The sequence below is a fragment of the Astyanax mexicanus genome, chromosome 16 (assembly GCF_023375975.1).
Source record: "Astyanax mexicanus isolate ESR-SI-001 chromosome 16, AstMex3_surface, whole genome shotgun sequence".
Lineage (NCBI taxonomy): Eukaryota > Metazoa > Chordata > Actinopteri > Characiformes > Acestrorhamphidae > Astyanax > Astyanax mexicanus.
Window position 1 is genome coordinate 30,260,814 of NC_064423.1, and position 27,357 is coordinate 30,288,170.

Below are 27,357 nucleotides of genomic sequence, written 5' to 3' on the forward strand. Positions count from 1 at the left end.
TCTTTTAAAGTGAAAATTCATATTTTATTGGTACATACATTAATTTAGTCAAGGGCAGAAACTAAGAAAAAAAATAGATATATCAAAGAGGGGGTGTCTACGGGGTTAGAAGGGGGACAGATCACCATTTAGTTTCAATTACAAGTGCAGGGCTGGCAGAAATCTCACAATTTGCATGGAAATGAATTAAAACTGGGCAGGGTATCAATTTAGAAAAATTAAGGAAAAAAAAAAATACAAAAATGTCCAATGAATTTAATGACAAGATTGACTATCCCTCGCAATATGGCGAATGAAATAAGGTCCATACAAGTTCAGGACGTGCCTGGGCCAACATGCACTTAACGAAATAACCAGCCTGTATGTGACAGAATGACCCAAAGACGGAGACAATGGATCAATAAATCACATCGGCTAATACACAGAGTGGAGTGATGCTATCTAATTCGCTCGTACAGGCCTTGAAATCCCCATTTTAACACATAACGACCCATGTGATAAGGTTGCTGCTTTGGCTGGCCTTACTCAGACCAAGAATGGACAGATCAATCCGGTGTGACTGTGCCCTTTCTTTTAAATCAATCAATTGTACACAGGTTCATAAAATTAAGGGAAATTGGATTGGGTAAAGAGGAGGCGGGGCTGGGGGTGGGCTGGGACAGGTTTTATGTGTTTCATCTTTTCACTTTTTTTTCTTTTTTCTTTTTTTTACACATCAGATCAGAATGGCTTTAGGTAATGCTAGGGAAGAATACATTTCCATACAGTTATACAGAACTTTTGCTACTACCTTAAATATACAAGCACAAGTACACAAAAGGAAATAAAAGCCCACACTAAATTACTCTCTTCTGTTTTTAAAAATAATACAAACCAATATAATTTGAGGGTTGAGATTTTAAGGACCTCCTTGAAAGTCCTCTTAGCTCCTTGGTCTGTAGCTTTCAATGTCGGTAAAAAAAATCAAATAAAAACATTCTAGGGAAATAGAGGCTGGTATAAAATGCAGATAAAATTTTTCCAAAATGCTTCGTTTTAAATGCTCTCCACCTAACCCTTTAAAACTATGACCATTTTCGGGCTGTTCTACAGCATTGTGGTGGTGGTGGTGATGTATTGGGTTTAATGTGTTGCGGCAACAGTCCAAATCTTCCATTAATGGCAGGGAAAGACCTGAATGGAAGTATGCCTTCTCCTGCTCCAGCTCCAGTATAGGTTGGAGCTTTAGAGCAAGCAGACCAGAACGGACATCAGCTTTCACCTTTACCAGTTGAGAGAGAGTGAGTGAGAGAGAGAAAGAGAGAGAGAGGAAGAGAGAGAGAGAATGTGTGTGTGATTTTATGTGCACTTTGTTGGAGTTTTACATGTTGGTCTTCTCCTCTGAGGAAGAAACAACAAACTCCTTCCTTAACTTAAAACACATGAACTATCTACACCTTCCTTGGAGGAGCATTCTCACCATAAAACTCCAACATCTTCACAACCACCACATTGTCATTAAAACCAAATACATTTTTTTAATCTGCTTCTTTTTATCCTGAAAATGTCCGGACCCGCTTGCTCTCTCTCTCTCTCCTCTGGGCCACAGTCTTCGTCTCGCTCATTTCCCCAGCGCACTGAGACAGGGGAGAAATGGATGGCTGCCGTTTCTGTGTATGTAGTTCTGCATGTAGATGAGTGAGTCAGCCGTCCGCGACCTCGCTGCCACCTCTTTAACACCAACCTCCTCCATTACACCCCCACTCCCTCCCCTCCCGTCCTTCGCTTCCCCTCCCTTCCCCTCCCCTCCCGGCCTGAGTCTCACTGAGAGGCTTGTGAGGTGGGGTTGTCGCTCTTGCTCTCCTGACTGGACGGAGCCTTGTTGTTCCAGGGGCTGTTGGCACCCAGAGCGGGAGAGTTGTTGAAGCTGTCCTCATCGTCGATGCCATTGGCTGCGTCAAACTGCGTATTCTCCAGCCGGGTGATCAGACGCTCATCTTCGTCTCCGAACTCCCCTCCCATCAGAGTGGGCTCACCCACGACCATCACGTCCTGCAGCAGAGGGACAAACCATTCAAATAGTCAGCACACTGACGTTTAAAAGACTGGTATTTAGCTATAGAGTATTAGAGTCCACCAGATTATTTTCTCTAACCTCTGTCTAGGCCTGTCACAATAATTACATTATCAACTTATCGAACAATAAATGGACATTACCTCAATAACATTTGATAATCGTGATTTTGTCTATTGTGTTCATTTGAATGTTTGTTCACATATATAATAGTGAACAGTATTTTAACCTGTCATGCTAAATAACCAATGCTTCAGTAAATAAAATCCATACACACAGTGTGGAGTGCAGTAGGTGAAAAAAAAAAAAAGTATTTTCCAAACTATGATTATTTAAAATGTTCTATTTAAAAGACTATAATTGCTTAATTATGACCTACTATTATCATTGGAACTGGCAATGGTTTTGAAATGACAATAATATTGTTTATTGCAATAATTTCTGGAATGATATATCGTCCACAAAAAAATTATCGTGACAGGTCTACCCGTCTTCTGATCCTGCGTCAGTTTTTGTGCACTCGTTAAGTCCTCAGAAATTAACATCGATAATTTCACTAAAGAAAAGATTCACACTTTAAATAGTTACAGAATTATCTGTGTTTGTGTCTTTTTCTAGTTATTATGATAACTATAAGAAGTCTGAATGTACTGTGTGTTGTGTAAATGCTGCAGTAGAGAGTGTAGTGTAGAAACATGATCTGTTCAAGCACTGCGTTTTTTTTAAAATACTTTAATGACTTGAGTTTTTATTTAATTTGGTTTCCTCAAAGGCCCTGGCCGTTTGCTGCAAAATGACCGGAAGAATATATGTATATATGTATGTGTATGTGTGTCCTTGCTGCTGTGGCAAGTAAACATATCTAGTGGGAGCCTTCAATAACAAGTGTAGCACATGGGCAAGTATGGGAACAGTTACAGACACAATATAGTTGGGTGTCTACACAAAGCAAACAGCAAGTATATCTCTAGCCTTAAAAACACAAAAACAGAAATGTAGAACAAACCTTAGCACTGAAATCCTTAGTTTAAAAATAAAATAAACAAAAAGAGTATGGTACACAAATAAAAATAATTGTTCAACATACAAGCCCTTTTAAAACACCTAAATGTGTTTGTGTGAAGTCTGCTTACAGGTACTTGGCTGGAGAGAGGGAAGCTGCCAGCAGGGCTCTTTTTCTTGCTGTTGCTGTTGTTGTTGGTGCCTCCTCCCGCACTCATGGTGCTGCCGCCTGAGATCTTGCGCTTCCGCCTCTTGTTGGCTGCCGGCCGCGCTGGTTCCGCTGAGGACAGACCAAAAAAGCTTTACGATGAGCAACACAGAGGAAGCAGGAGTCTAGCTAGGGCTTTCAGCATCTGTTATCAACAACATTTAAAGTAAACAGCCTATAAGACAAATTAGTGCAAAAAGAGCATTTTGTGGGTATTGGTTTCTGTTGGGATGATGTGCAGAAGCTTCCTTCAGCATTTTCTAACAAAAAAAGGAAATAATGACTAAGCTTAGCTTGCTAAACATATGCCTACCTGGTGGAGCTACCATCCTCTGCCACTTCTGAAACAGACAGGTCTTCAGACAGTCTCTAGGGCTCAAGCTGTAAGTCTTATGCCTGGACATGAGCTCTTGCATTGGCTCCAGTATCACACACAGCTACAAAAAGAGGCAGAAAGATTGGGAAAAAACAAGTAAGCATCTTTTACATGTCATGACAATTTTTTCTTCCTCAATTTAATATAGTAGAAATGAAAAGAGTGGTGTAAAATAAGCAGGAATAATGTGTAGGAGAGTTATTTCCGCTCTAAGGTGTTCTATGAATACAGCACTGTCACCATGAGACAGCTGGTGCATATGGATGCAGTGTGAGCACTCACTCGGAGGTAGTTTAGAGTGGAGTTGGAGAGGCCGCATCTCGTGATGTTCTTAGACAGCTGGTCCACCATCTGCGGGTCCTGGGCCTGGAATGCCAGACATGAAAAATGATTCTTAAATATCTCTGTGCTGATATTTCTCCCATTAGAAAGATGACTATGTGCTATGGGGGAAAGGTTTGACACATACGTGCATAGCCAGGATGCTGCGGGGGATGAGCTCTCTGTGCTGCCTTATGCTGAAGTGCCACGTTTTTATCCTCATCATGTCATCAAACATGAACTCCAGGTATAAACGACCCTCCACACAGACCTGCAGACACAGAAACGTATTAGGGTAAGTTCATGTACACTTAATATACAAACACATACATTTTTTTTACACTAATTTATTGCAAAAACCTTATCTTTTCAAGGTGAAGACTTAATGAAGGTCAATGTAAAGTGATTTTGTTCAATAAAATTTTGGAGCATTTCTACTGGTGTGTTTATTAGGATATTTTGCACCACAGTGTAAGAAATAATTCACATTATGTCAAAAAGTGATAACTATTTTGTGAACAGCATTTTTTGCTGCTTTTGTGTGAATAACTGTCTCCACTATCCATGGACAGCTTTCTACTAGATTTTGGATCATTGCTGTTTGTATTTGACTGTATTCAGCAACAAGAGCATTTGTGACGTCAGCATGTTGGATGACCTCCACCTCATTTCCAACTCCCCAACTAATCCCAAAAATATCGGATGGAGAACCATCATTTCAGAGAACACTGTACAACTACTCCACAGCTCAAAGCTAGCCCACATCTGACATAAAGCATGATGTCAAATGGCTCAAGTTAATAATCTGTGTCCATTTGCAACTTCGTAGCTGGATGTCTTTATTACGAGGGATGTCCATAAACATTCAGACGTGTAGAGATTGTGTGTACAATTGTAAAATACAGTAAAATAAGACATTTTCGATTGTACTAACACCACTGCTAATGCCAGTGACAAACTGCTACACCAGCTAGATACAAAATGCTCCCTAAATTATTTAATTAGCATTAGCTTACATGGGCAGTCATGTCCTGAGCTGAGGTCATGCTCTACTTTTTAAATATCTGTGAAGTCTTAAGCAGGATTCCCATCACTGAGGCTGTTAAAACATTTAAGTTACACCGTTCTCTGTAACCTGCAACTGTGACCTGGCTAAAAGGTTAATGTGGAATTAACTCTCTATGCCACGAGACTTGCTCCACCTTTAAATTACTATTCAGTATCTACTTGGAAATCAACATTTATTAGAAAAGTTATAGCAGTGAAGAAAAAGCCAGGAACCACCACGGTTTTGCAGAAATCAAGACATTCAACAATTTTTTTAATTTTTATTGTCAAAATATTTATTTATGTTTTTGAATGAACGTGGTCATAAACATTAACTGCTTGCTGTAACCCTGAAAAACCATCACATAGCATAACAGGTAAAAACAGCAGTCAAACAAGAACACAGCTGCTAGAGGACCTACCTGTGTGAACATGGGCTTGCCATTCTGAGTAACCATTGTGCACTGGTCACAGTCCAGGGACACAAAGTTATTGTGGAAGGACTCTTTAGGGTGCTTTAACACATAGTAGAGCTCGGTTGCACCTCCCTCAAATATACTTCGGAAGTAGCGTGGGATGAGCGTCCGGCCAATTGCTGAAAAAGAAAAAGTCCATCTATAAAGTCATGCAATACCGAATAAAAATGGATGATCACAAAATGCTTTTTTGCACCAATGGTGGCATAAAGTTATCCAAAAGCAGCGTGTAAGACTGGTGGAGGAGAACATGCCAAGATGCATGAAAACTGTGATTAAAATACAGGGTTATTCCACCAAATATTGATTTCTGAACTTCTTAAAACTTTATGAATATGAATTTGTTTTCTTTGCATTATTTGAGGTCTGAAAGCTCTGCGTCTTTGTTATTTCAGCCATTTCTCATTTTCTGCAAATAAATGCTCTAGATGACAATATTTTTATTTGGAATTTGGGAGAAATTTTGACGGTAGTTTTAGAATACACCAACCACTCATTTTATTCAAACATATACCTATAAATAGCAAAATCTGAAAACTGATTTAGAAACTTAAGGGATCTCTTAAATTTTTCCAGAGCTGTATATACATCAATTATAAATTTAGTAGCAATCCTGAGGGTAATTCACAAATAAACAGCAAAAAAGTGAAACATATTATAGAGCATTTTAAGAAAAAAGTGCAGAAATAACATAACATTAAATATAACAATCTTGGATACTGCACTGAAAAAACTGTAGATTAATTACAAATAATATTAACGATTGCTCTAATAAATAGTACTAAACAAGTATCAAATCTCAAATATTTAAAATATGGTTAAAATTACAACGTTTTACATAGCACTTAAATTCTTACTGTATCTCTTGGGACCATCTTCTAGACAGAAGGTGATTGTCAGCATGGCGTCATCTTCAAAAAACTCTGTGGTGAAGGCATCCCACCACAGGTTATCGCACTCCTGGAGAGAGAACGGGAGGGTGAGAGAGATTGTGTGAGAATGCGTGTTGGAGAGGGGTATAAAAGGAGACAGCAACAGGGAAAACTGTGATTTCTCAAGATTAAAACAACCTTCGTCTACAGAGTTCTGGAGAAAAAGCTGCGAGAGCGGTTTCTGAGATAGGTACACATTCAACTAAAGTGCATGAATAGAACACAAACACACAATAGACCATACAGCATTTTATTTAAATCTTAATTTTGAACCCAACACAATTTAAATTCAAAATTTTAATAGATGTTATCAACTGCAAACTAACAGATCTAATAAACCTATAGAAAAGGGTTGAGTAAACTGACAGAGCAAAAGCATTTGGACAGTTGGTGGCTCTGATTGTATTCAATGGCAAGAGCAAATAAATATATGATGTTGGATGATTACCAGTCCACCTCATCCCCAGCTGATCCCAAAAGCATTGGATGTAGGACCATCATTCAGAAAACACAGTTTCACTACTCCACTGCTCAATTCTGAGGGAGTTTATAACCTGGTGCCATTAGGTTCATGTGATCTGCTCAAGAAAGTCCTATTCTTCTGTCTATGTCAACACTGGATGTAACTTAAAGCAGCCACAGACAATCATTAAAGGAGAGTCCACAAACATCTGGATATATAGTGCATGTTAAGCAGTAATAAAATGTTGTAATACATTCTGCCCCAAGTTCTAAGTATTAACTTAAAAGAGCGAATCTGTGCTGCCCTCCTTTACAGTGCGTTTGTAAGCCCCCAGAGAGGACTCAGAAGTGGAATTTCCCCTCAGGCACACAGGACTCAAGCACACTTTATGCTTGTGCCTTGGCTCACCTCTGTCCAGTTCTGTAGCCGTTTGTTGAGCTCAAATATCCTGTAGTCTGTCTGGTTCCCATACGGCGTGTGCCTCCTGAGAGAAGGAACAGAGAACAGAAAAACTTTGATCCTTGCCATAACTCTTAAAGCCAAAACAAACACAAACAAATCTCAGTCTGGATATTTGAAAATAAATTTAAAGAAATCTTAGGAACAGGCTGGACGATATGAAAAAACAACACATTACAATATTAATTTTGAGACATAAAATCAAGAAAGACTTTGATAAGCAATGACTTTGCAATGTTATAAAAAAAATATACAAAAAACTATTTACAAAGAACAAAATGGATTAAAACGGTTAGTTGCCGATACAATACATCGATCAGATCCTTTTGATAAAGTAGACTGTCCTAAAATAGACTGTTTACAACACATTTAATACAATACAAGTAACATTATTATATAACTGTGCAACAAATATTTTAACAAATATACTGGCATGTACACTTATTTATGAAATAGTTTAGGCTAAAGGATCATATCAGATTATATTTAATTCATTGTACTGGACCAATACTGAGTATTGGATTGGTACACTCGCAGACTTATATACACTGTTTGTTTACTGGCATGTTATAACAGGTCTAAATTGAGTAAAATATTATTTTATATGTTATATGTTAAATGATTTGTGTAATGCAATGGAGAAATGACTTTTGGTTACATTAAGAACTATGTTTGTAATAGAAATGTGGAGCACTTTCTAAATGGCACTGACCAAAGATTTATTTTTAAGAGGGTAGTACAGGGCACTACTTACCCTATTCCAGGTTCTAGGTATGTAGGGGGATACATGGGCGTTGGGCTGTGAAGCAAGAGAAAAAGAACATCATGCACCTAACTGAAAACAACACACAGCTTTATCCAAGGCAAATATTTCACAGATAACTGATCCCGGCCTCGAGAACCTTTTCATTTCTCTGCTGTGCCTCTCCACATCTGCACACAGCTTTAAGGAGCTAAAGTCTGCTGATGTGCATTTGCCCTGGCTTTAATATATATATAGGGCACTACAAGCTACAGCAAGGCTGATGATTCAGGATTAAGTCTCATTCCCCCTGTGGGTGCCATTTTCAGACAGGAAGGGGATCGTTTCCTCCCTAGACGTTTTTTCCCCCTCTCTTATCTCTGTAGTGCAGTAAGGCAGACACACATGGCACCCACAACATTTTCAGCTCCCCCCTCCCTTCCTCCGTCCAATCAAGACTGAGACTGTTGACTGACAGCTAAGTTTACCATCGATGTGGCAGGATCAGTACCAGCAATTCCTCAGGCCGCTATCTTTTGATAACCAAACCACCGTTGACTGACTCAGCAAAACCACCATCAGCACCACACACACTTTTGACCACTGTTTTGTTCCCTGCTTTTAACATCTACATAAACTGCAAGGATCTGTATGGGGAATGCATTAATTTCATGACGAGTAGCAAATTTTGTTTTGTTCATTTTTAAATATTTTAAAATGGCAATTTTACAGGACTTTACAGGATAGACAGATTATTAACAAAAATAGAATATACTAAGGTTAAATTCATAGTAATTACTGCATAGTTTGATAGTAGTTACTAAATAGAAATTTCTTCAGATGCTCAAGGCTGTTTGAGGAGTATTAAAAAAAACAAGGCCCCATCTGCACATATCCAGATATTTAAAAAATATCCTTTCCTGTCCCATGAAAACTGAGCTTTTCAAAAATGCTCTATAAAAGGTGGAGACTTTTGAAAACCCTGTTTTTGTTGGTATAAAGAGCTCTAGAAAAACACTGAAGTCACAATGCTTGCATATTTCTGCCTCAATCTCAAATAATTTAGTAGTGTGCAATTTGCTTCATACACAGGCTATTGCATAGTCAGACTAGTGTTTCCATCTCTGTGTAAACAGAACCATTTTCAGTTTTTAAAATTCCAGTTTTTAAAAAAATCTGGTGTGGATGTAGCTGAAAAATGAACCGAATGGAGACAAACCATATAAACCTGTCACAGACACTTTACCATCTAGGGGACAAAAATATATATATATATAGTTTCTCAATGCAAGCAGGAATTTCTCATTGTAAACAACTTACTCACTGTCTTACAAAAATGCTTTCCCTCAAGTGGCTTCTTAATTCTAAATAATTAGTCAGATTAATTTTTGAGCATTCCTACTGGTCCATTCATCATGAAATCTGGATACACTCTAAGGTTCAACTGCCAGATTCACAAGTCATGTTTCTGGGAGACAGTGACCATACACAAACTGGTTCATTATAATGCAAACTGCAAGCCTTGCATATTAATCACTGCTGGCTTATAGAGATTGAATTCTTTTTTGTTCTTTAACCACTAAGGACCAGATCAGAGTGCTAAATAGTTGTTGTATAGCATAATCAAGATGCTCTGACAGTGTTAATAAAGTAAAAGCTAATAATGTAATTTAGCCTAAAAAACAATATTGTCTCCAACAGGAGAAGGACTTACCCCACGTCTCTGTCCAGCATGGTGCCGGGATGGAAGGGGGGGAAGGCGCTACCGTTGGGGGGCTCCTTTGGGGAGTACAGCTTGAATGACTTGGAGGAACAGCCTGAAAGAGACAGAATGGGAGAAATAAATAAATGCCAATGAGATACAAGCTGCTGGCTTGGAACAAATAATGATTATACTAATGCAGTGGTCTCAAAGACTGTGCCAATAACAGAAGCTTCTTATTTTTATAACCTAAATGTCTCATTTCACCCAATGAATTAGAGAGACATCCTGATAGCACGGTGGTATTTATCACTAAGACCTGAAGCTTCGGTTAGGTACAACAATATATTAGTTCAGCCTGTACTAAAGTTATTTATTTTCACATACCAGAATACTAGCAGTGCTTAAATTTACATTATATAAATCAATAAATGAATGATGGGTTTTAAACTGGCAGTGAATTACTCAGAATTTACAGTCGCTTGGGGCTGTAACCACAGTAACTTGGTTATCGGTCCATGAGCATCTCTAAATGCATCGTACAAAAGACGGAAAAAGATCAGGGGGCGATTGTAAAGATCCTGTAAGCAAAACAAATGTGTAAATTAAGTAACTGCTACATTATGCCACAAGCCATTATAACTTAAACATTTCTTTTTTTTCTTTTTACCAAAATTATGATTTTCCCTTTACATATTCACTCTTACTAATGTTTAACGGGGTTCGTTCACGTGTCATATTGCTGTTCTGAGATGTACAAATAACAGACATGTTCTTTTCTGTTTTGAAGCTTCAAGTGCTTCAAAAAATTGAAATTATTCTCAATATTGCAGTGACACAGATTTAGCCTCAATTTTTTAAGCCTCAAAAATTTATTCTGATTTCACGCTCAGATCAAATTTTGAGGGTTCATGTTCATGAATATAAGGGATGTGTCTTTAACATGAACAAAGTTGTCCCTGAAAAGCCATGCATGCGCACATTAATAGGTTTATGCACGTCACCTCCAGAGATGTTAGAGATGTTATTAATGAGGACAGCAGTCAGTCATTTAAACATGAATGGAAGCCCTCAAAATTCTCAACATGCTGTCTGCTTACACATTAAATCCCCACCTTCAACAAAAAGAGCAAATCAGCTTGCTGCTTGTGTCACAAGTGAAGAAGGTTTGAATATACTGTGGTGCTAGTGGGAAAAAACTTCCACGATATAGTGAGCTGCACTAGAGCAGTAGCCAATGCATGCTGAAAAGTGAAAAAGTGTAAATATATATAAAAACTATATATTTTTATTCATCAACTGCCCAGCAGCATTGCAAAGATGGAGTTCAAATAAACAGACTAGCCCAGACTAGCCCTGCAGCACTAAGCACATGTGTAGAGGCAAAAAAATGCATCTGATCAAACCGTTCATATTGCATGCTCACAAATCGGATGTGTATCTGATCTGGGACCATATATCAAAGTAACTAAAATCTAAAAAGACTGAATGTGACATTCAATTTAAGTCCACACTGCCAACAATTCAGATTTAGGTCAGTTTATACTGGTAATGTGAACATAACCTTTCGATATATTGCATTATAGCTACACTGCAAAACAAAAGAAGCAAAATAGGTATAGGTAAAGCAAGTGATTAAAACTGATTGTTTTCGGTGAACTCTCCTTTTAACAGTGCAGCAGGTAAGTGTAGTAGCAATAGGAGCTCTAGCAATAAGAGCCCCTGGGCAATACTCCCAACACTACACTCCCTGACCTGCGTAAAATGATTAAATTGTAAACTGCTCTGGATAAGAGCTCCCGTCAGACACCATAAACGTAAATGTACTGAAGGCCAGTCGTAAAGATTAGGCTATAACCATATTTATGTTGGGTTTGATGATTTACGTCCGAATTCAGAACGCTTTCTGAATGTGTATACATGAGAGCAAGGGTCATTCTGACAGCATCTGTAGACAAGAGAGTGGGTGCCAGATATATAGGGCAATATAATCTGCCCTCATTTCAATCCACTACACAGGTCACGTCCAGTCTGCTTGCTTTTATACACACACACACACACACACACACACACACACACACACACAAAGTTATAAACAGAGGACAGGAGGGGGTTGTGGGGTGCAGACACACCCCTCACCCCATCTATCCCGCCAATTAAAAGGATCTACTGCACAACGCATTCAGCCAAGACAGGGTCATGACCTCTGCCGTCACGGGAACGACTCTGCCTAATAATGACTGACCGACGCGTCTCGCAAATAAATCCAGGGGACGTCAATGTTACTCAGCCGTCATAAAACCTCACACACCCAGTTTTACAAGGTTTGTCTTCGCATGTCCATGTTTTACAACACAAACATTGGCAAAACCACATCATTTTATAATATCTAAGGCAATATTGTTCCGTACTTTTTCCAGTTGAATGGATAAACCATGATTCTGATGTTCAAATACAATGGTGTGGTTAACTCCAATGCAACAGGCACAAACATGGATAACAAAACCAAAAAGACAATCAAATGTACATTCTAAAGTGTACATTAATTCATAAATCATAGCAATGACTGTTTCGCTTAACAGGCACCTAGATTTTTCACCCACTTCATATATGATCTTCGTTAGCCCTATCTAGTTCATAGCAGGGGACTGAGGGTTAATGAATCAAAGGCCAATCATTCCACAGTGCTCCATCAGAGAGGTGTCCACCCCCAGTAACAGTGAAGCTTTTGTCCATCTCCCTGTGCCCTCTATTAACTGGACATCTGTATAACACCCACCCCTTACAACAAGTCCCAGCACACCTGCCGGTTAAGGCACAGGTGTACCGCCACCACAACCAACCCCAGTCAGGTTTCTGGATATATGAAAAACCACAGACGCTGCAAGCCAACAAAGAACAGCCCTAAAAGACTCATCAATGTTATTAAGTATTAGTACATGTAATGTGAACCTAAAAGATGTTATTTACATTTTAGCATATGCCAGCATTTATTACTACAATGTTGTTTATAAATAATATTTATTGTTAATATTCATCGCTCTAGTTGTTGGATCAACTGCTAGGCACCAAAAGTATTAACAGAACTGGAAAAATCTCCTTTTACTGCCACAGATCTTCAGCGCACCTATGACAATTAACATTTTTTATTTCTATCCACCTCCACTTTGCCTGTACCTTTTTTACCCGATCTTTATTGTTTTACTTATTTTATCCACTTTAATTATTGGTTTGTTTATTATTGCTAATATAATTGATTCCCATTTAAAATTTGTTTTGCATCCCTTGTATTAAAATACATTTGTCTAGACATTTTACTTAATTTAACTTTATTCTAGTTTCCTTTTTTTAAATTGTCATTTTAAAATATTATTTGACCCATTTTATTTTTATTATTGACATATTCCTTTTTGTGTTCTCTCTTATCTCCTAATTCTTGGTTATTTGTTTCAATTTGATTTATTTAGTTCTATTTTGAATCTTAAATTGGTTTATTTTAGCACATAATTTACTCCTATTTATTTATTTATTTATTACCTTGAGTTTCCTTACTACAGGTTTATTATGATTTACCTTGAATTTAGCTGCCTAAATGTGAATTGCTCTTATGATTAATCCTGCTGTTTTTATGAGTGAAATGAAACTTTTTCCCCCCCTCACACTGTGTGGGTTAAAAATGACCAGTAAAATAAAAAAAAAGGTATTTTAAATTCTTAAAATGCAGTCCCTGTTTAAAATGTATTTAATAATAAATAAAACAAAAAACAAAGCTTAAATACAAGGTAACTGCAACAGTCATAATGAAACCAAAAAACTTGACCTACGGTTGTACAGCTTGCTTGGATCAAAAAGTCAAAAAATCTTGGTCAGTTCCTCACCACTAATATAGACGCATGTGTCAGTCATGCCTTGTTTTTTTCGCTGTATGAGAGCAGCAGGAGAATTTAAAACATGCACAATCATCACAAATACTTCCAACTTATCACAGGAGGTTTTTTCACACTGCTACATATAATCAATGTTTGAATCGATTTATGACAATATCAGGGTAATAGGTACCACACAAAGATAAGGACTAAAATACAGACCTATTTCTATAGTCCCCCCAGAATCCAATTTATCATAGACACACACATATACGCACACGCTCTGAGAGAACCACTTCCTGCATCAGTTTACAGTCTTCATGAAACATTTAGCTCAGACTTTAAGACATTAAAAATTAAAGGAGGTTGACACTGGCCACAGAACTGTCCTGTCCAGCAGCACCTCGCAGCACAGCCCAGTCACACGTTACCTCTAGGAACAACAGGTCAACACAGGAGCACACCAGCAAGCTGCTGTTACTTTGTCATTATTGCACGGCCATAAGCAGTACAAAGGTTTCAATTCAGACTTTATGCTGTTTGTTAGATTTATCAAGCTTGGTCCACATTTCAAACTGCCAACCCACATCATGTGTACCCAGCCTTATTACACTGTACTGCATGTTCAGTGTAAACTAATGTCCCTTGTAAATGAAACCTTGCCTGTGAATCAGAGCATCCAATTAAAAGTGTGTTTTTTCCAAGGGTGGGTTAGAAAGGACTACTGTATAGCCATTAAGAGTGATAAGCAATTAAATAAATAAATAAGCAACAGTCCATTAGATCTTAAGAGCACACCATTAACAGAGATCGCTCAGTCGGTGGTTAATGACTGTCTGTCTAAATCAAATCAAAGCAACAAACACTAACTTCCTGTGCTGCAAATTGCTTTCTTCAAAACACCACCCGCCCACTCTGATAAACACATAAGGCCTACACACATGCACACGCGCGCGCGCACACACACACACACACACATACACACACATCCCACTAAAGGCTAAAATGTGGCACTAATCTAATTTACCTCAAAATATGCCACATTACAAGTTGTGCTGACAAGACAGAGGAAGCAAAAATCCACTCAAGTAGCCGCAAAAGCTCCTGCTTAGGACATTCGTCTTCCCTAACGTGATCCATTACTGGCAAAAGAGAGAAAGGGGAGAGAGAGCAAGAGAGGCAACTAAGCAACTAAGCTTTCTCATACTGGAAACAACACTCATTTTGCTTCATTAAAAACAAAATAACTATACTTTAACTGCTGCTCCGTGTACTTCGTTAATTTAATATTCTTGATACTGACACTGTTCAGAACTCTATTCATATAACTTACATAATCTGAAAACCTAAACTGCAAATCTCTTAGACACTACATATTTATTATGTAGTGTTTATAGTACATTAAGTACAGTTTGTAATCTAAACTGGGGACAAATATAAACAGTTATCATCTCTGAGAGACTTGAAATGACAGATTAATCTGTTTATTTTACAGTAGAAAAACTAGAAATGTGTTTTCTGTAAGGTGTAAAATTGTGAGTAAGGTTAGCTAGCTACTGTCACAAGACTGCTAGCTAGGTTAGAATTCTGTGACTAATCACAATTAATCACTCACTTAACCCTCTATGGCAGGCAGTGGTTCTCAAACTTTGGTACGGGTACCACTGATGGTACTCAAAGCATCCCAAGGTGGTACACTAGATCAGCGATTTATAACTGTTGGGTCAGGACCCGAAAGTGGGTCACAGATACGTCTTGGTGGGTAAAAGAAATACATGCATTTATGTATTTTTTTTAAAATAATTATTGCTCATCTGATTGTGTCTAAATTGTTCTACCGCTGCCTTTTCTTTCTGTGTACAGTTATCACTTTATTATGATACTCATCCACATCCGCATATATGAATGGGTATGCACATATGTATGTACATATTTACATATACATTTATAATACATGTGTATAGGCACTCCAGATTACTTTATATTACATCCATTGTCATTTGAATTGTGCACATCTGCCCTGTAGATTATATATTGGTCTTTGGCACTATCTATTGCACCATTCCACTAATGTTTTTATATCGTTTTTTATATGTACGGATTCTTCTGTGTGTTCTTTGAGTGTATTTATAATAGTGTACTGTTTTAAGCTAGTGGATGATATAACAAACAAAATCTATCTATCATAATTAGACATTGTTTCATTGTATTGTACAGTCATGCACTGGTTGATAGGTTGATATGTTACTGTCAGTTTAAGACTATGCCACTGAAATATTAATAATAACATACAAAAAAGACAACAATAATAATAATAATAATTATAATAATAATAATAATGACATAATTGGAAATAATGAGGTGACCAAAAAGTACTTAAGTTATGTTCATATCAATCAATAAGCCAAAAATAACAGACCTAAGTAACATACTTAATCTAGTTTTTAACCTAGTCTTACCTTCACGTATGCATATGTCAAATGAAGCAACTTGAACTTAAACATCTGCAAAATCAATGCAGTAAATTTAACCCACAGCACAAACAGGGTTTTAATGTAGGTTAGCTGTGGTTTTGTGATTTATTGCTATTGTTTACAATAGTACTCATCTCAACAGGGGACAAATATAAACAGTTATCATCTCTGAGAGACTTGAAATGACAGATTAATCTGTTTATTTTACAGTAGAAAAACTAGAAATGTGTTTTCTGTAAGGTGTAAAATTGTGAGTAAGGTTAGCTAGCTACTGTCACAAGACTGCTAGCTAGGTTAGCTAGCCAGCCAGCTTATAAACACTGAGCTTTAGCTAGCTAGCTTTTAGCTAGCTATATTTTCTGCTGTAACTGCCATAAAGCTTAGCCAACAAGCTAGCTAATTAGCTAATAGAAAGCAATATTTTGGACACAATACGCTTTAAATCAGGCAACACAACGTCAGAACATATATGTAGGTGTTAGTAATGCATTAAAGCTTGAGAAAATCTAGTTAAAGCGCGATTAAAGCTTACTTATCACTAGAAGTGGGTAGTCCAGGTCCGGAATGTAAAAATCCGCCCCATTACTTTGTTCCAACCGCAACGGGCAGCAAGATGCAGCCGATGGGTCCACTCAGTAGGAACGAAATACCGGGGTGGAGTTTTACGTTCCGGATGTGGACTATCCACCGCTACATGTTCGCCTTAGGTGGCTAGCTAGGTTAGCTTAGCTATCTTTCTAACGTAAAACAACCACAATAAAAGCATAAATAAGCAACACTTTCGTATAAACTAAGTATATAAATAATCCAGCTTTAACCAGAAAGCAACAAAATGTGCTGAAAACGAATAAAACACATTAAAAACCTGCGTTTTACCTGCAAGAACTGTTTTCTCAAGCGAGTGTTTACTCCTCTCTTACGATGAGTTACGATGGAGCAAAAGCGACCGTCCCACCGCACAAAAATCAGCCCAGCAGCCTCACAGACATTGAAAAGCTTTGTTTCGGGAGATAAACCCTATCGACTAGCTTGATTTTAACACGGCGCCTTGTCCCATTTCCAACAAGCCTGGCTGTGGTCTTACGAATGGACCCCGGTTTAAGCCCTTTGTTCCAGGGCAGGCATGAACAATAAGCTGTAGGCCCTCCTCCTCCTCACCCTCCTGCTCACCATCCTCCTCCTCCTCCTCCTCCTCTTTCTCTTTCTCTCCCCCACCAGCCTCTCACCTCCTCTTTTCTCCCAGAATGAAACCACAGAGAGGGAGAGAGGGACAGAGAGAGAGAGAGAAAGACAGAGAGAGAGAACGAGAAAGACACAGTCCACCGCCCTTCTTCACCCTCCCCCCTGCTGTAAGGTTGGTTGTTTGCTGAGCATTTTGCTGAGATAGGATGGGTCCCTTCTTCTTCCTTAAAGCCCATCTCTTTCCCATTTAGGATAGTAGGATAGTGACAGTGTGAATACTACATACTAGTGGTGTCAATCGTACAAAAATCAAATTAATCACAACAGAATTCTGTGACTAATCACAATTAATCACTCACTTAACCCTCTATGGCAGGCAGTGGTTCTCAAACTTTGGTACGGGTACCACTGATGGTACTCAAAGCATCCCAAGGTGGTACACTAGATCAGCGATTTATAACTGTTGGGTCAGGACCCGAAAGTGGGTCACAGATACGTCTTGGTGGGTAAAAGAAATACATGCATTTATGTATTTTTTTTAAATAATTATTGCTCATCTGATTGTGTACTCTTTTTTATATCAAGAAAAAAGAACAGAGAGTTTCTTACTAATGAGAAGAATATAAAGAGAAGTAAAATGTCTAAATTTTGTGCAGTCTATCTTATTTATTTTGTGCAGTTTTGATATTTAATTATACTGTAGTAACATTTATATATCAAATTCACTTTGCATGCATGTTTAAACATGTGTATGTTTAAATGGGTTTTTCAAGGCTATTTTTCAAAAATGTATTTGTTCGATTTGTATTCTATAAAAGTGGCTTGTGACTTAATGGCCATGAGAAAATGTGGGTCCCGGGCTGAGACCAGTTGAGAGCCCCTGCACTAGATGACCTCAGAAAAAAAATTCTGCTAGCATTAAAATATTATGGACTGAAATCTATAAAAATTCCACCTGTAATTTTCACAACATAACCTGTATGTAAGCTACACTTCAGTCCTTCACCTTCAGAAATACAGGTCTATAATTATTAACATCAGTTTTGTTGTCTCTAGAGTAAAACCCTGTGGAACGCCACATGATATGCTTTAACAACCAACAGTCACTAACTGTTCAAAACAGTTTCTGCATTACTATCTAAATAAGGTAGTGAACACTGTAGTTCACTGCTTGGAATTCTCAGTATGAATACTGTATTAACCAGAAAAAATAATCAATCAAACAGCTTACCTAATCATACGAACTTACAGACTGCAAAAGCAGGCAAGCTCCACACAACAGGTGAAGAATAATTGAGCAAACGATATGACATTTATGTGTGTGAAATACTTGTCTAGCTTACTGTGTATAAGCATGTGTGTGGTACGTGTTCCTGTGAAATGGCTTGTAGGTTGTACTTGGAAGTTTTAGTTTGGTCATTGGTGGTACATACTTTTGAGAACCACTGCTCTATAGCATGAATACATTTTTGGGAGGCAAAATGTAATATTTGAATGCTTGGGAGTCCCTGTGGATATAGCAAACTTAATAAATAAATAAAGATTTCGATTTTTGATAACAAGCCGATAATTTACATCCTGTGCTTTAGAACAGGGAAGCACCCAAAACATGCAAGGTAGTAGGAGGTCTCCAGAACCAGAGATGAGGACCACTGCTTTATCATGAGTAATTTAACAAAAACGGGCAAACTGCACAAGGCAAATAATATAAAAACACTGTAAGCCAAATATAATTATTTACATATTCTTGCTCATATACATTTTTTATGACCCCTTTAAGACCCAATTACCTCCTTGTATTGGACATAGACATGCCATCTAACATTATATTAAAGATAAATAAGAAAGTAAGTAAATAAATAAGTAAGTTATGGTACGGTATGGAAACACTATGCCACAGAGGGATACAGGAGAAATCCGGTGTGAAATGAGCTTGGGGTGTAGTTAGAAGCGACGCACCGAATATTCAGCAACCAAAATTGTGAAAAGACCAAAAAACAAACAATTCATAGCGAACAATAATGTTTTTGTCAACATGATTAGCATTAGATTACAACCAGCAATCTGGCAATCCAGGCACTCTTTGTAAATGCAATAATGGTGGAAAAAGTGGGCAACATTGTTTTGTATTGAACCATTGGCCAAATGTTTTATTTTGTAAAAATTCAGTTTTGGCCACAATTTTTTTATTTTGAGTTAAATTAGAAAACAGCCTTATGCAAAAGCCTTGACACCCCCTCAAATAACATTTAAGCAAACAAATCCCAAATTATTGATTTTACTCATTTTGATTGGCTAGTTCTGCTCATTTTAGTACAAAATTCTATTCATCAGATGAATTAAAATAAAATGTAATTTATTTAGGAATTAAACAGCAATTGTGTATTAAAAAGTACGCAGTGTGTTCTCTTTATAGAATGTGTGTCTACTTTACTTTTAAAGTAAAATTTTAAAAAGTAATGTAATTTGCACTGGAGTCCCCAAATTTTGTGTAGGACTGCTTATTCTCAAAGAGTTATGAAAAGCACGATGTTACATCAGTGTTATGAACACTGCACTGCACTAAATAATTAACAGGGCATGTTAAAAAAATTTAACAAAGTATGTTGTTACATAATGTGTCATTATGTGACACTATTTATAATATATCATATAATCATATTTTATAGTAATAAGGCTTACTTTGATTGTAATATTAGATTTTTTTTTGCTAAACTGGAATACAAATCATTACTATTAAATTAATATCTTCCAATCTTTTACACCCTACACTACACTAGATCCAATTAACTGGGGGTAATTATGCCTTTTATAATGACACATTCTCAAAGTACTGATGATGATATCCACAGCGACACTATTTAACATAATAACAACAAAATCCCACTCCCACTCCTATTTTAAAATAATGATCACATCAATTTAAAAATAATCTCAAAAGCAAACCCCTTTATTAAGCATCATCCATGTTGCTGTTTAGGATTTGCTAAATGTAACCCTATGCATATCCCAAAGAGATTATGGCCATCAACATGTCTAAACAAATCAATAATTCAATTACACACCCAAACAGCCCCACTGCATTAGCCCACTTCATAGCTTTACGTCCTTTGCTGCCACGTGTCTGAAAAAAGACAAAGCAGCTCGGAGGCTTAAACGATCAATTCCCGACTGGAGTCGATGGCAAGCCACTTAATGTCGAGAATCGAAATCAATAAATGTGGTTTTGTGACGTACACTGTGGATCCCGCTATGTTCGTTGCTGCCCTGGGAAAAAAAAGAAAAACTGAAGGATCTCTCAGACTTTAAGACCTCTTAAAAGTAAATGTGCCAAAAATAAGTTTTAACAGCTGTTCCATTAATACATTTTCATTTAATGTTTTGTAAATTAATGTTTAAGGAAAGAAAAAGTTCAATTGGTTTTTCTACAATAAATATACAGAATTATTTTAAAAGCACTTGATATGCAATAATTTTTTTCAACAATACAAAAAACTTCTGAAGCTTCTAAATGGTTCCAGTTATTTCCAGATCTGTTCCTATAATAAATAATTAATGAGCCTAAGCTAAGAGTGTAACAGTCCAATAGCTCAAGGCTCTGACACGCCTGTCACTGTAAGAACCAATCACAGAGTGAAGACACAGATTTTCTCTAATTGCATCATTTATGCTGTCATTGTAAACAGTGAAGTCAGTTGTCTGAGTCCCTTACAGGCATGGGGGAGGTTTCTTTGTGTCCACACAGCATGAAGAGGCCACGTCAAATCGAGGGGAATCATTACAAGTCAATGATTTATCACTGTACAGTAGCATGGTCTGTCCCCAAATCTGCTCTTCTTAGGGCCCTTTCCAGCTGACAGCACCCTTCCTGTCTCAAACTCAGACTCATCAAAATAAATGTATTCAGCTAAATTAATAATATGTATTATCATTAGAATTATTATAGTACCTTCAATGTGTCATTAAGGGATCTTTATTCCCTACAGGCATTTTAAATTAATAGTACAAATAAGCATGTTTAATGCACTTAAATTTTAGGTAAGCAATGAAGTATGTATTTGAAATTTGGCCTATCATGTACTTCTGAAATCTCTATGTACTAGTGATTTAATAATACAAGTTATGAATCCAGTTTACCATGGTTTGGACAGAACTGTTTGGTTCAGTATCATTTTATTAAAACATTAAGGTTTAAAAGCAACATGAAGGTAGTTTTGCACTCGCTATACTTAGATGCCAATTACTTTTAGCTGAACTTAATACAGAATAATGCGAATTTGCAATTTTTTGCATTTTGTTGTTTTTCACTTTTCTGGAATAAAATCTTTCTACATTGACATCCACTGAAAGTTATGACATCTGTATCCATTTCCTATAAAGCTACTATCTCAGAGATACTTATTCCCATGTTTAACTTTGTTTCCTGTAGACTTTTTTTGGTTATTTTTCTTTTTTTTAACTTAGAAAATCTACAAAGCATGTCATGAAATATTGGGTTGATATATATGGGCCATATCTAAAAAAAAAATCTCACAGTGGACATTTTTCAAGCAACTATCTGCAGATCAGAAAATTATTTCTATAGTGATGTGAATCCCTAAATATAACCTTTAATATTTTAATTCTTAAGTCTTTAATAACACTGGCAAAAAATCACTCAGGTTGCTCTGTTTGTACACAGTTTTGGATCCGGATTAAAAGATTTTTAAAATCTCAATTTGAGATTCACTGAGTTTTTTAGTTCTGATTTGGGTCACTTTCATTTGTGGTTTTGAAATCCAATACATGTTCGATAAATGGTGATGCAATGTTGCATAAAAAATAATATGAACAGCCTTTAAAAAAATCTTATTTGGCAAAAAGTCAGATATACTTTAAAGTCACTTTAACCTGCTGCGTGAACGTAACCTTCGTCAACATTCATTAAACATTACAGACAATTTCCATTGTTACAGCCTACTTTGTCAAACTTTTTGAAATGTTCAGAATATTTGTTGTAAATAAAATCAGTAAAACATAGCCATAACTAAGATTATATAACCATTCAAGAAATCACTTAAGCATTCAACCAGGCCTTTATACAATGCATTTATAAAATAAACCCAAGTAAACAACATGCAAAACTGCAATACTACCACCACCATGCTTATACTCAAGTTGAAGACATTCAGTGTCATTTTCTGCATGGGGTTGAGGTTGAATCCGAGATATTCTGTATTGTGCATCTTTAAGCCCCCAGCTCACTCAGAACACTATAGAAGCTTTCAGTGGTGTCCTCACCACTAGAAAGGCTGTGATCAGCCAGTAAAACGGTTCTCAGGGGTTAATCCTCCCATGGGGGGGGTCAACCTCAGACCGCTGCTAAAGCTTTCAGCTGTCACAGTGTGACACAGGCAGTAGCCTTCCTCACAATGCCTCTGCGAGCTGAACAAGTGCTTAGGGATGCTTATTACAACAGGCCTGGGATCAGTTTTGATGGAAAGGTCTTAGCGGTTAGCAAAGGGTGTAAAAGTGCGTTGATGCATCCAGCATGGAACATTGATCTGAAGGTGGCGTTTTAACTGTATCGATGTTGGGTGGTTTGAATCATCACATGAACTGACGCTGAAATGTTAGAGTTTAGGATTTGTTAGCTAATTTCCTAAGGACTCATAATCGAATAATTCACAAGGTCAGAGATTTATACCCCCGTGGTCAGCGGTGCGAGGGCAGCTAATCTAAAGTCAGCACTTTTGCAGTAAGACCCCGGCTGGTCAGACCAAGCCACGATAATTCCAGCACAGCATGCCAGCCAGAGAGCGTATACTGAGCGGCTTCGGGACTTCATTAAGATGTTTGAAAGAACAAGACGCAGCAGAAGTGCGCACAGCAGGCCTGCCACTGAGCCTTGTTCAGAGTCTAAAGCCAGGAGTCATCGAGGAGTCCGGAGAGAAATGCCACATGAGGAGAGCGGAAGGGCTCTTTTCTTTCCGCCTGTTTCCAGTTGGTCAGTCATTCTGAAAAGTCCCACTGTTCCCTATTGATGTACACTACAAGCCCACACTATAAGTATCACATGCTCTCAGTTTTCCACTCTATTTCTCTGTTTTTCTCACACACGTTCACTGTAGTGGCCTGTGAAAGTACTATTTCCTAAAGATATGGCTTAGTCAATAAAGCTAATAATTGCTTGGAGCGAATTATGAAGGAGGGCATAATGATTCGGTAATAGTTTGGCAAAAGCTGCTAAAAAACAAAATTGATTACATCATAAAATAAACCTGCTGCATATACACTATATGCACAAATGTATTGAAACACCTGCGCATTTATTGTTTGAAAAAAAGATTATCCTGGTCAGGATGATTACTACTCTATACTGTCTCATCCCCAACTCCCCAAGCACCATAATTCCAGAGAACACAGTTCCACTGCTTTACTGCACAGAGCTGAGGGCTTTATTTCACATCATGCCATGCTACATGTTTAACTGCTCCAGAGAGTCCTATTCCAGTGGCAGCTTCTCTACAGGGACAAAACAAGCTGTTTCAGCAATAGATGTGACTTACATTAGTTGATTGCATTCATTAGAACAGGTGTCTATATATTTGGCTATATATTTGAGTATGTTATAAAAGTATGAAAGCATTAAGCAGACTGTATCAGTCTGTTTTAATAGCTTCAAAGCTTAAAGCCCAACCATCACCAACCCTCAGAGTAATTTAGTCGCATATTTATAAATAGCATGTATAGCACATGCTTTCCCTGTCTGTCTTAATTTCTAATTTTTTGCTCTCTTTCTCTGCTTCTAACACTTCTAACACTTCATTATTTACATTGCCAAAAAACAATAGCAGTAGCCTTCTTTACAATTTTATAGGAAACCACGACTTCAGCAAACCAAGCATTCTGAAGAAAACTGGGTAAATCTGATATTCTGACAACCTATCACTTTAATCTTGTAAGTAGAGTGGTAGGGCGCCTTTCTTACCAGCCGTTTCCAGTTGGTCAGTCATGATGAAAAGTCCCACTGTTCCCTACCTGACGTCCACTCGCTAAGAGCATGTGTTTATATCAATGCTTTCACATTCTCTGTGTATGTCTGTATTTCTCTCCCTCTCTCGCCCACACTTTTGGTGGATATCTCCAGTGCCCAGCCCTTAGGGTGCAGGGCTGTAGTGAAGTGATGGAGGGGCTTGAGGGCTCTCTCACCCACCTTCTGCTCACTAGTCAACAGAAAGTCTTGAGGCACGCATCTGCCACAGACCTGATAACAGCCTGTATTGCCCCATTGGTTCACCCCCCACTCTGCCACCAACCAGCATCTACTCGCTGTCAGTCTGAAGATGTTCTAAATATGTCTGGAAAGGCAGACAGACCACGTGCTACAGCACACAAGTATGAAACACCAACCAGTATGGAAATTTAAGCACAACAGACTCTAGAATCTATTTAGATATAATAATGGTTTAATAAAGAGAAAAAAATGAATGAGTGTCAGTTCAAGAGTAAAGTGCATTGTTGATGAGCAAGGTCAACATACAAGGATTACACCAATTTGTGCTCACAGAAAGTCTACTGTAACTTTGATAACATCTGGCTCCAGTTTTGTCAGACAAGAACAGAAAGTGTGCACCGTACACTGATCTGACGAATTTAAATTTCTGTTAAGGCACAAAGGTAAGTAGGGTCAGAATTTGGCATTGAAAGGTTTAATCTTTGGATCTAACATACCTTGTGTGAAAGTCTAGTCTGATAAAAGTGGTGTAACTGTGTGTGGAATATTTTCCTGGCACATATTTGGCCTATTAATACCAATCAATCATTAACTGAATGCCACAAACTGTTTGAGTACTGTTGCTAACCATGTGCATCCCTTCCTCACCACAATTTACCCATCGTTTAATGGCTACCTCAGCATAATGATGCTGAATTTTCCATGCCAGACAGTAAAATTATCTTAAACTGGCTTTGTGACCAAAAAAAACTAAGAGTTTTTCAGTGGCCTTCCCAGTCATTGGATCTGAATCCAACAGAACACCTTTGGCATGTGGTGAAACGGAACATCCCAAAAACAGCATGAAAGTGCTCCTGAAAAATATCTGACACAATCATGTCAGCATAGAAAAAAAAAAGTTTCTAATATGTTGTAGAAGCCACACCATTATAACCTGTTATTAGTATAGCATTTCTAATAAAATGCTCTGTAAGTGTAGAAGAAAACCCACTGCCATTGTTCCAAACATCCTTTGGAAGTACCAGTCATATTGCATCACTCCTCTGTACCAATCCATCCCTGCACCCCCTCCCCAGCAAGTGAATGACACAAAGAGGTGGGTGTGTTATCTGAGTGACTGACAGGTCTCCCACAAGGGCTAATGTATTTCTGTAGCGTTAAGCCTCAGATCAATGCTGTTTTGAAGTGCTGATCACAGCGTTTGGCTTCAGATCTGCCAGGCTGGCCAGGCTACAGAAGGACAGAGCTGGTCTCAGATGACAACCTCAATGATCACCCCAGCTATTGTGATTGTGAGATCTGAATAGATGGGCTAAATATACTAGAACAGGGATTCCCAACTCCAGTAGTGGGGTTATTCACTCCCATATGTTCTGTAGAGTTTCATTAAGAGGAGTCACATTAGTAGCTCATGTTAGAGACATTCTAGAGCAGAATCAGGTGTATCTGAGAGGAGAAATAAAAAAAGGACATGAAAGTGTGTTGTTCTGGTGGACTGCAAGTCTAGAGGTGGGAAACTGGGTTAGATGATGTCAAAAGGGTGCCATCTTGTGGTCAGAGATGGACAAATATGAATGTAATTAATGGTACATGAAGCCTGTTGTAAAGTATATATGTATACATGTGGTCTTTAAAGATGTGCACTTTTTGTACAAATGTTTGTGGTCAGACATCCATTCTAATAAATGCATTGAAGTACTTAAAGTTGAATACATTGCTGACACAGTTAATTAAACCAACACACACAGCTTGTCTAGTCCCTGTGAGAAGTACTGCCAATAGAATTGGACTTTCTGAATGCCAGGCATGTGCTTAAGTATTGAGCACTGGTGATTCATATAATAATTTCAGGAAGAGTTGGGCAGTGCAACTCTAAGTGCAATCAAATGCTCTCTTTTCACTGGTCAAGTCAAGCCAGTTACTCCAACAAAAGCAAGATAAAATCCCTTTTAATAATCTTGATTTTAGAAGAAATAATGTATGACCAGGTGTCCCAAAACTTTTGTCCATGCAGTGTATCTGTATTTAAGGGACATGTTTTATGTTGGTTTTAATTAATAATATTCCTCAGTAATTCTTATATGCTAATATGCAGAGTTCTTGATGTGTTACATATTGTGAACACTTGGCCTAATCTTGGTTCTAATCTAGGCTGCGACTGGCTTATTACAGTTCCAAGATAGACTATGCTTGGCTTATTACAGCTCTACGATAGGCTATGATTGGTTTATTGCAGTTCAAAGCTAGGCTATGTTTGGCTTATTACAGTTTTAAAATAGGCTAATCATGTCTTATTACAGTTCTAAGATGGGTTACACTTGGCTTATTACAGTTCTAAGATAGGCTATGCTTGGTTTATTACAGCTCTAAAATAGGCTACAATTGGTTTATTGCAGTTCAAAGCTAGGCTATGTTTGGCTTATTAGTTTTAAAATAGGCTAAACTTTTCTTATTACAGTTCTAAGATGGGTTACACTTGGCTTATTACAGTTCTAAGATAGGCTATGCTTGGCTTATTAATGTTCTAAAATAGGCTACGACTGGCTTATTGCAGTTCTAGGATAGACTACGCTTGTCTTATTACAGTCCTAAGTAAGGCTATGCTTGGGTTTTAACAGGTCTAAGATAGGATAAGATTGGCTTATTACAGTTCTAAGGCTATGCTTGGCTTATTACAGTTCTAAAATAGGCTATGCTTGGCTTATTAATGTTCTAATTTAGGCTACGACTGGCTTATTGCAGTTCTAGGATAGACTACGCTTGTCTTATTACAGTCTTAAGCAAGGCTATGCTTGGGTTTTTACAGGTCTAAGATGGGATAAGATTAGCTTATTACAG

The 27,357-nt window shown here is 37.7% G+C and overlaps 1 protein-coding gene across 3 annotated transcripts in view; it reads right to left on the bottom strand.

Moving 5' to 3' along the window:
• ldb1b (LIM-domain binding 1b) overlaps positions 1-27,357 on the bottom strand; it is a 46,806-nt gene continuing 19,449 nt past the window's right edge. The window contains exons 1-11 of one of the 3 annotated variants that reach the window (XM_007246109.4): positions 24,274-24,360; positions 9,794-9,896; positions 8,092-8,136; positions 7,287-7,362; positions 6,341-6,443; positions 5,430-5,602; positions 4,109-4,231; positions 3,922-4,005; positions 3,577-3,700; positions 3,187-3,335; positions 1-2,031 (exon numbers count right to left, since the gene is read on the bottom strand). In XM_007246109.4, coding sequence (XP_007246171.1) covers positions 1,801-2,031; positions 3,187-3,335; positions 3,577-3,700; positions 3,922-4,005; positions 4,109-4,231; positions 5,430-5,602; positions 6,341-6,443; positions 7,287-7,362; positions 8,092-8,136; positions 9,794-9,896; positions 24,274-24,298 — 1,236 coding nt within the window. In that variant the 5' untranslated portion in view covers positions 24,299-24,360 and the 3' untranslated portion in view covers positions 1-1,800. Of the gene's footprint in view, positions 2,032-3,186; positions 3,336-3,576; positions 3,701-3,921; positions 4,006-4,108; positions 4,232-5,429; positions 5,603-6,340; positions 6,444-7,286; positions 7,363-8,091; positions 8,137-9,793; positions 9,897-16,997; positions 17,297-24,273; positions 24,361-27,357 lie in introns of those variants that run through there. The other 2 variants (XM_007246110.4, XM_015605049.3) reach the window with 2 other exon arrangements.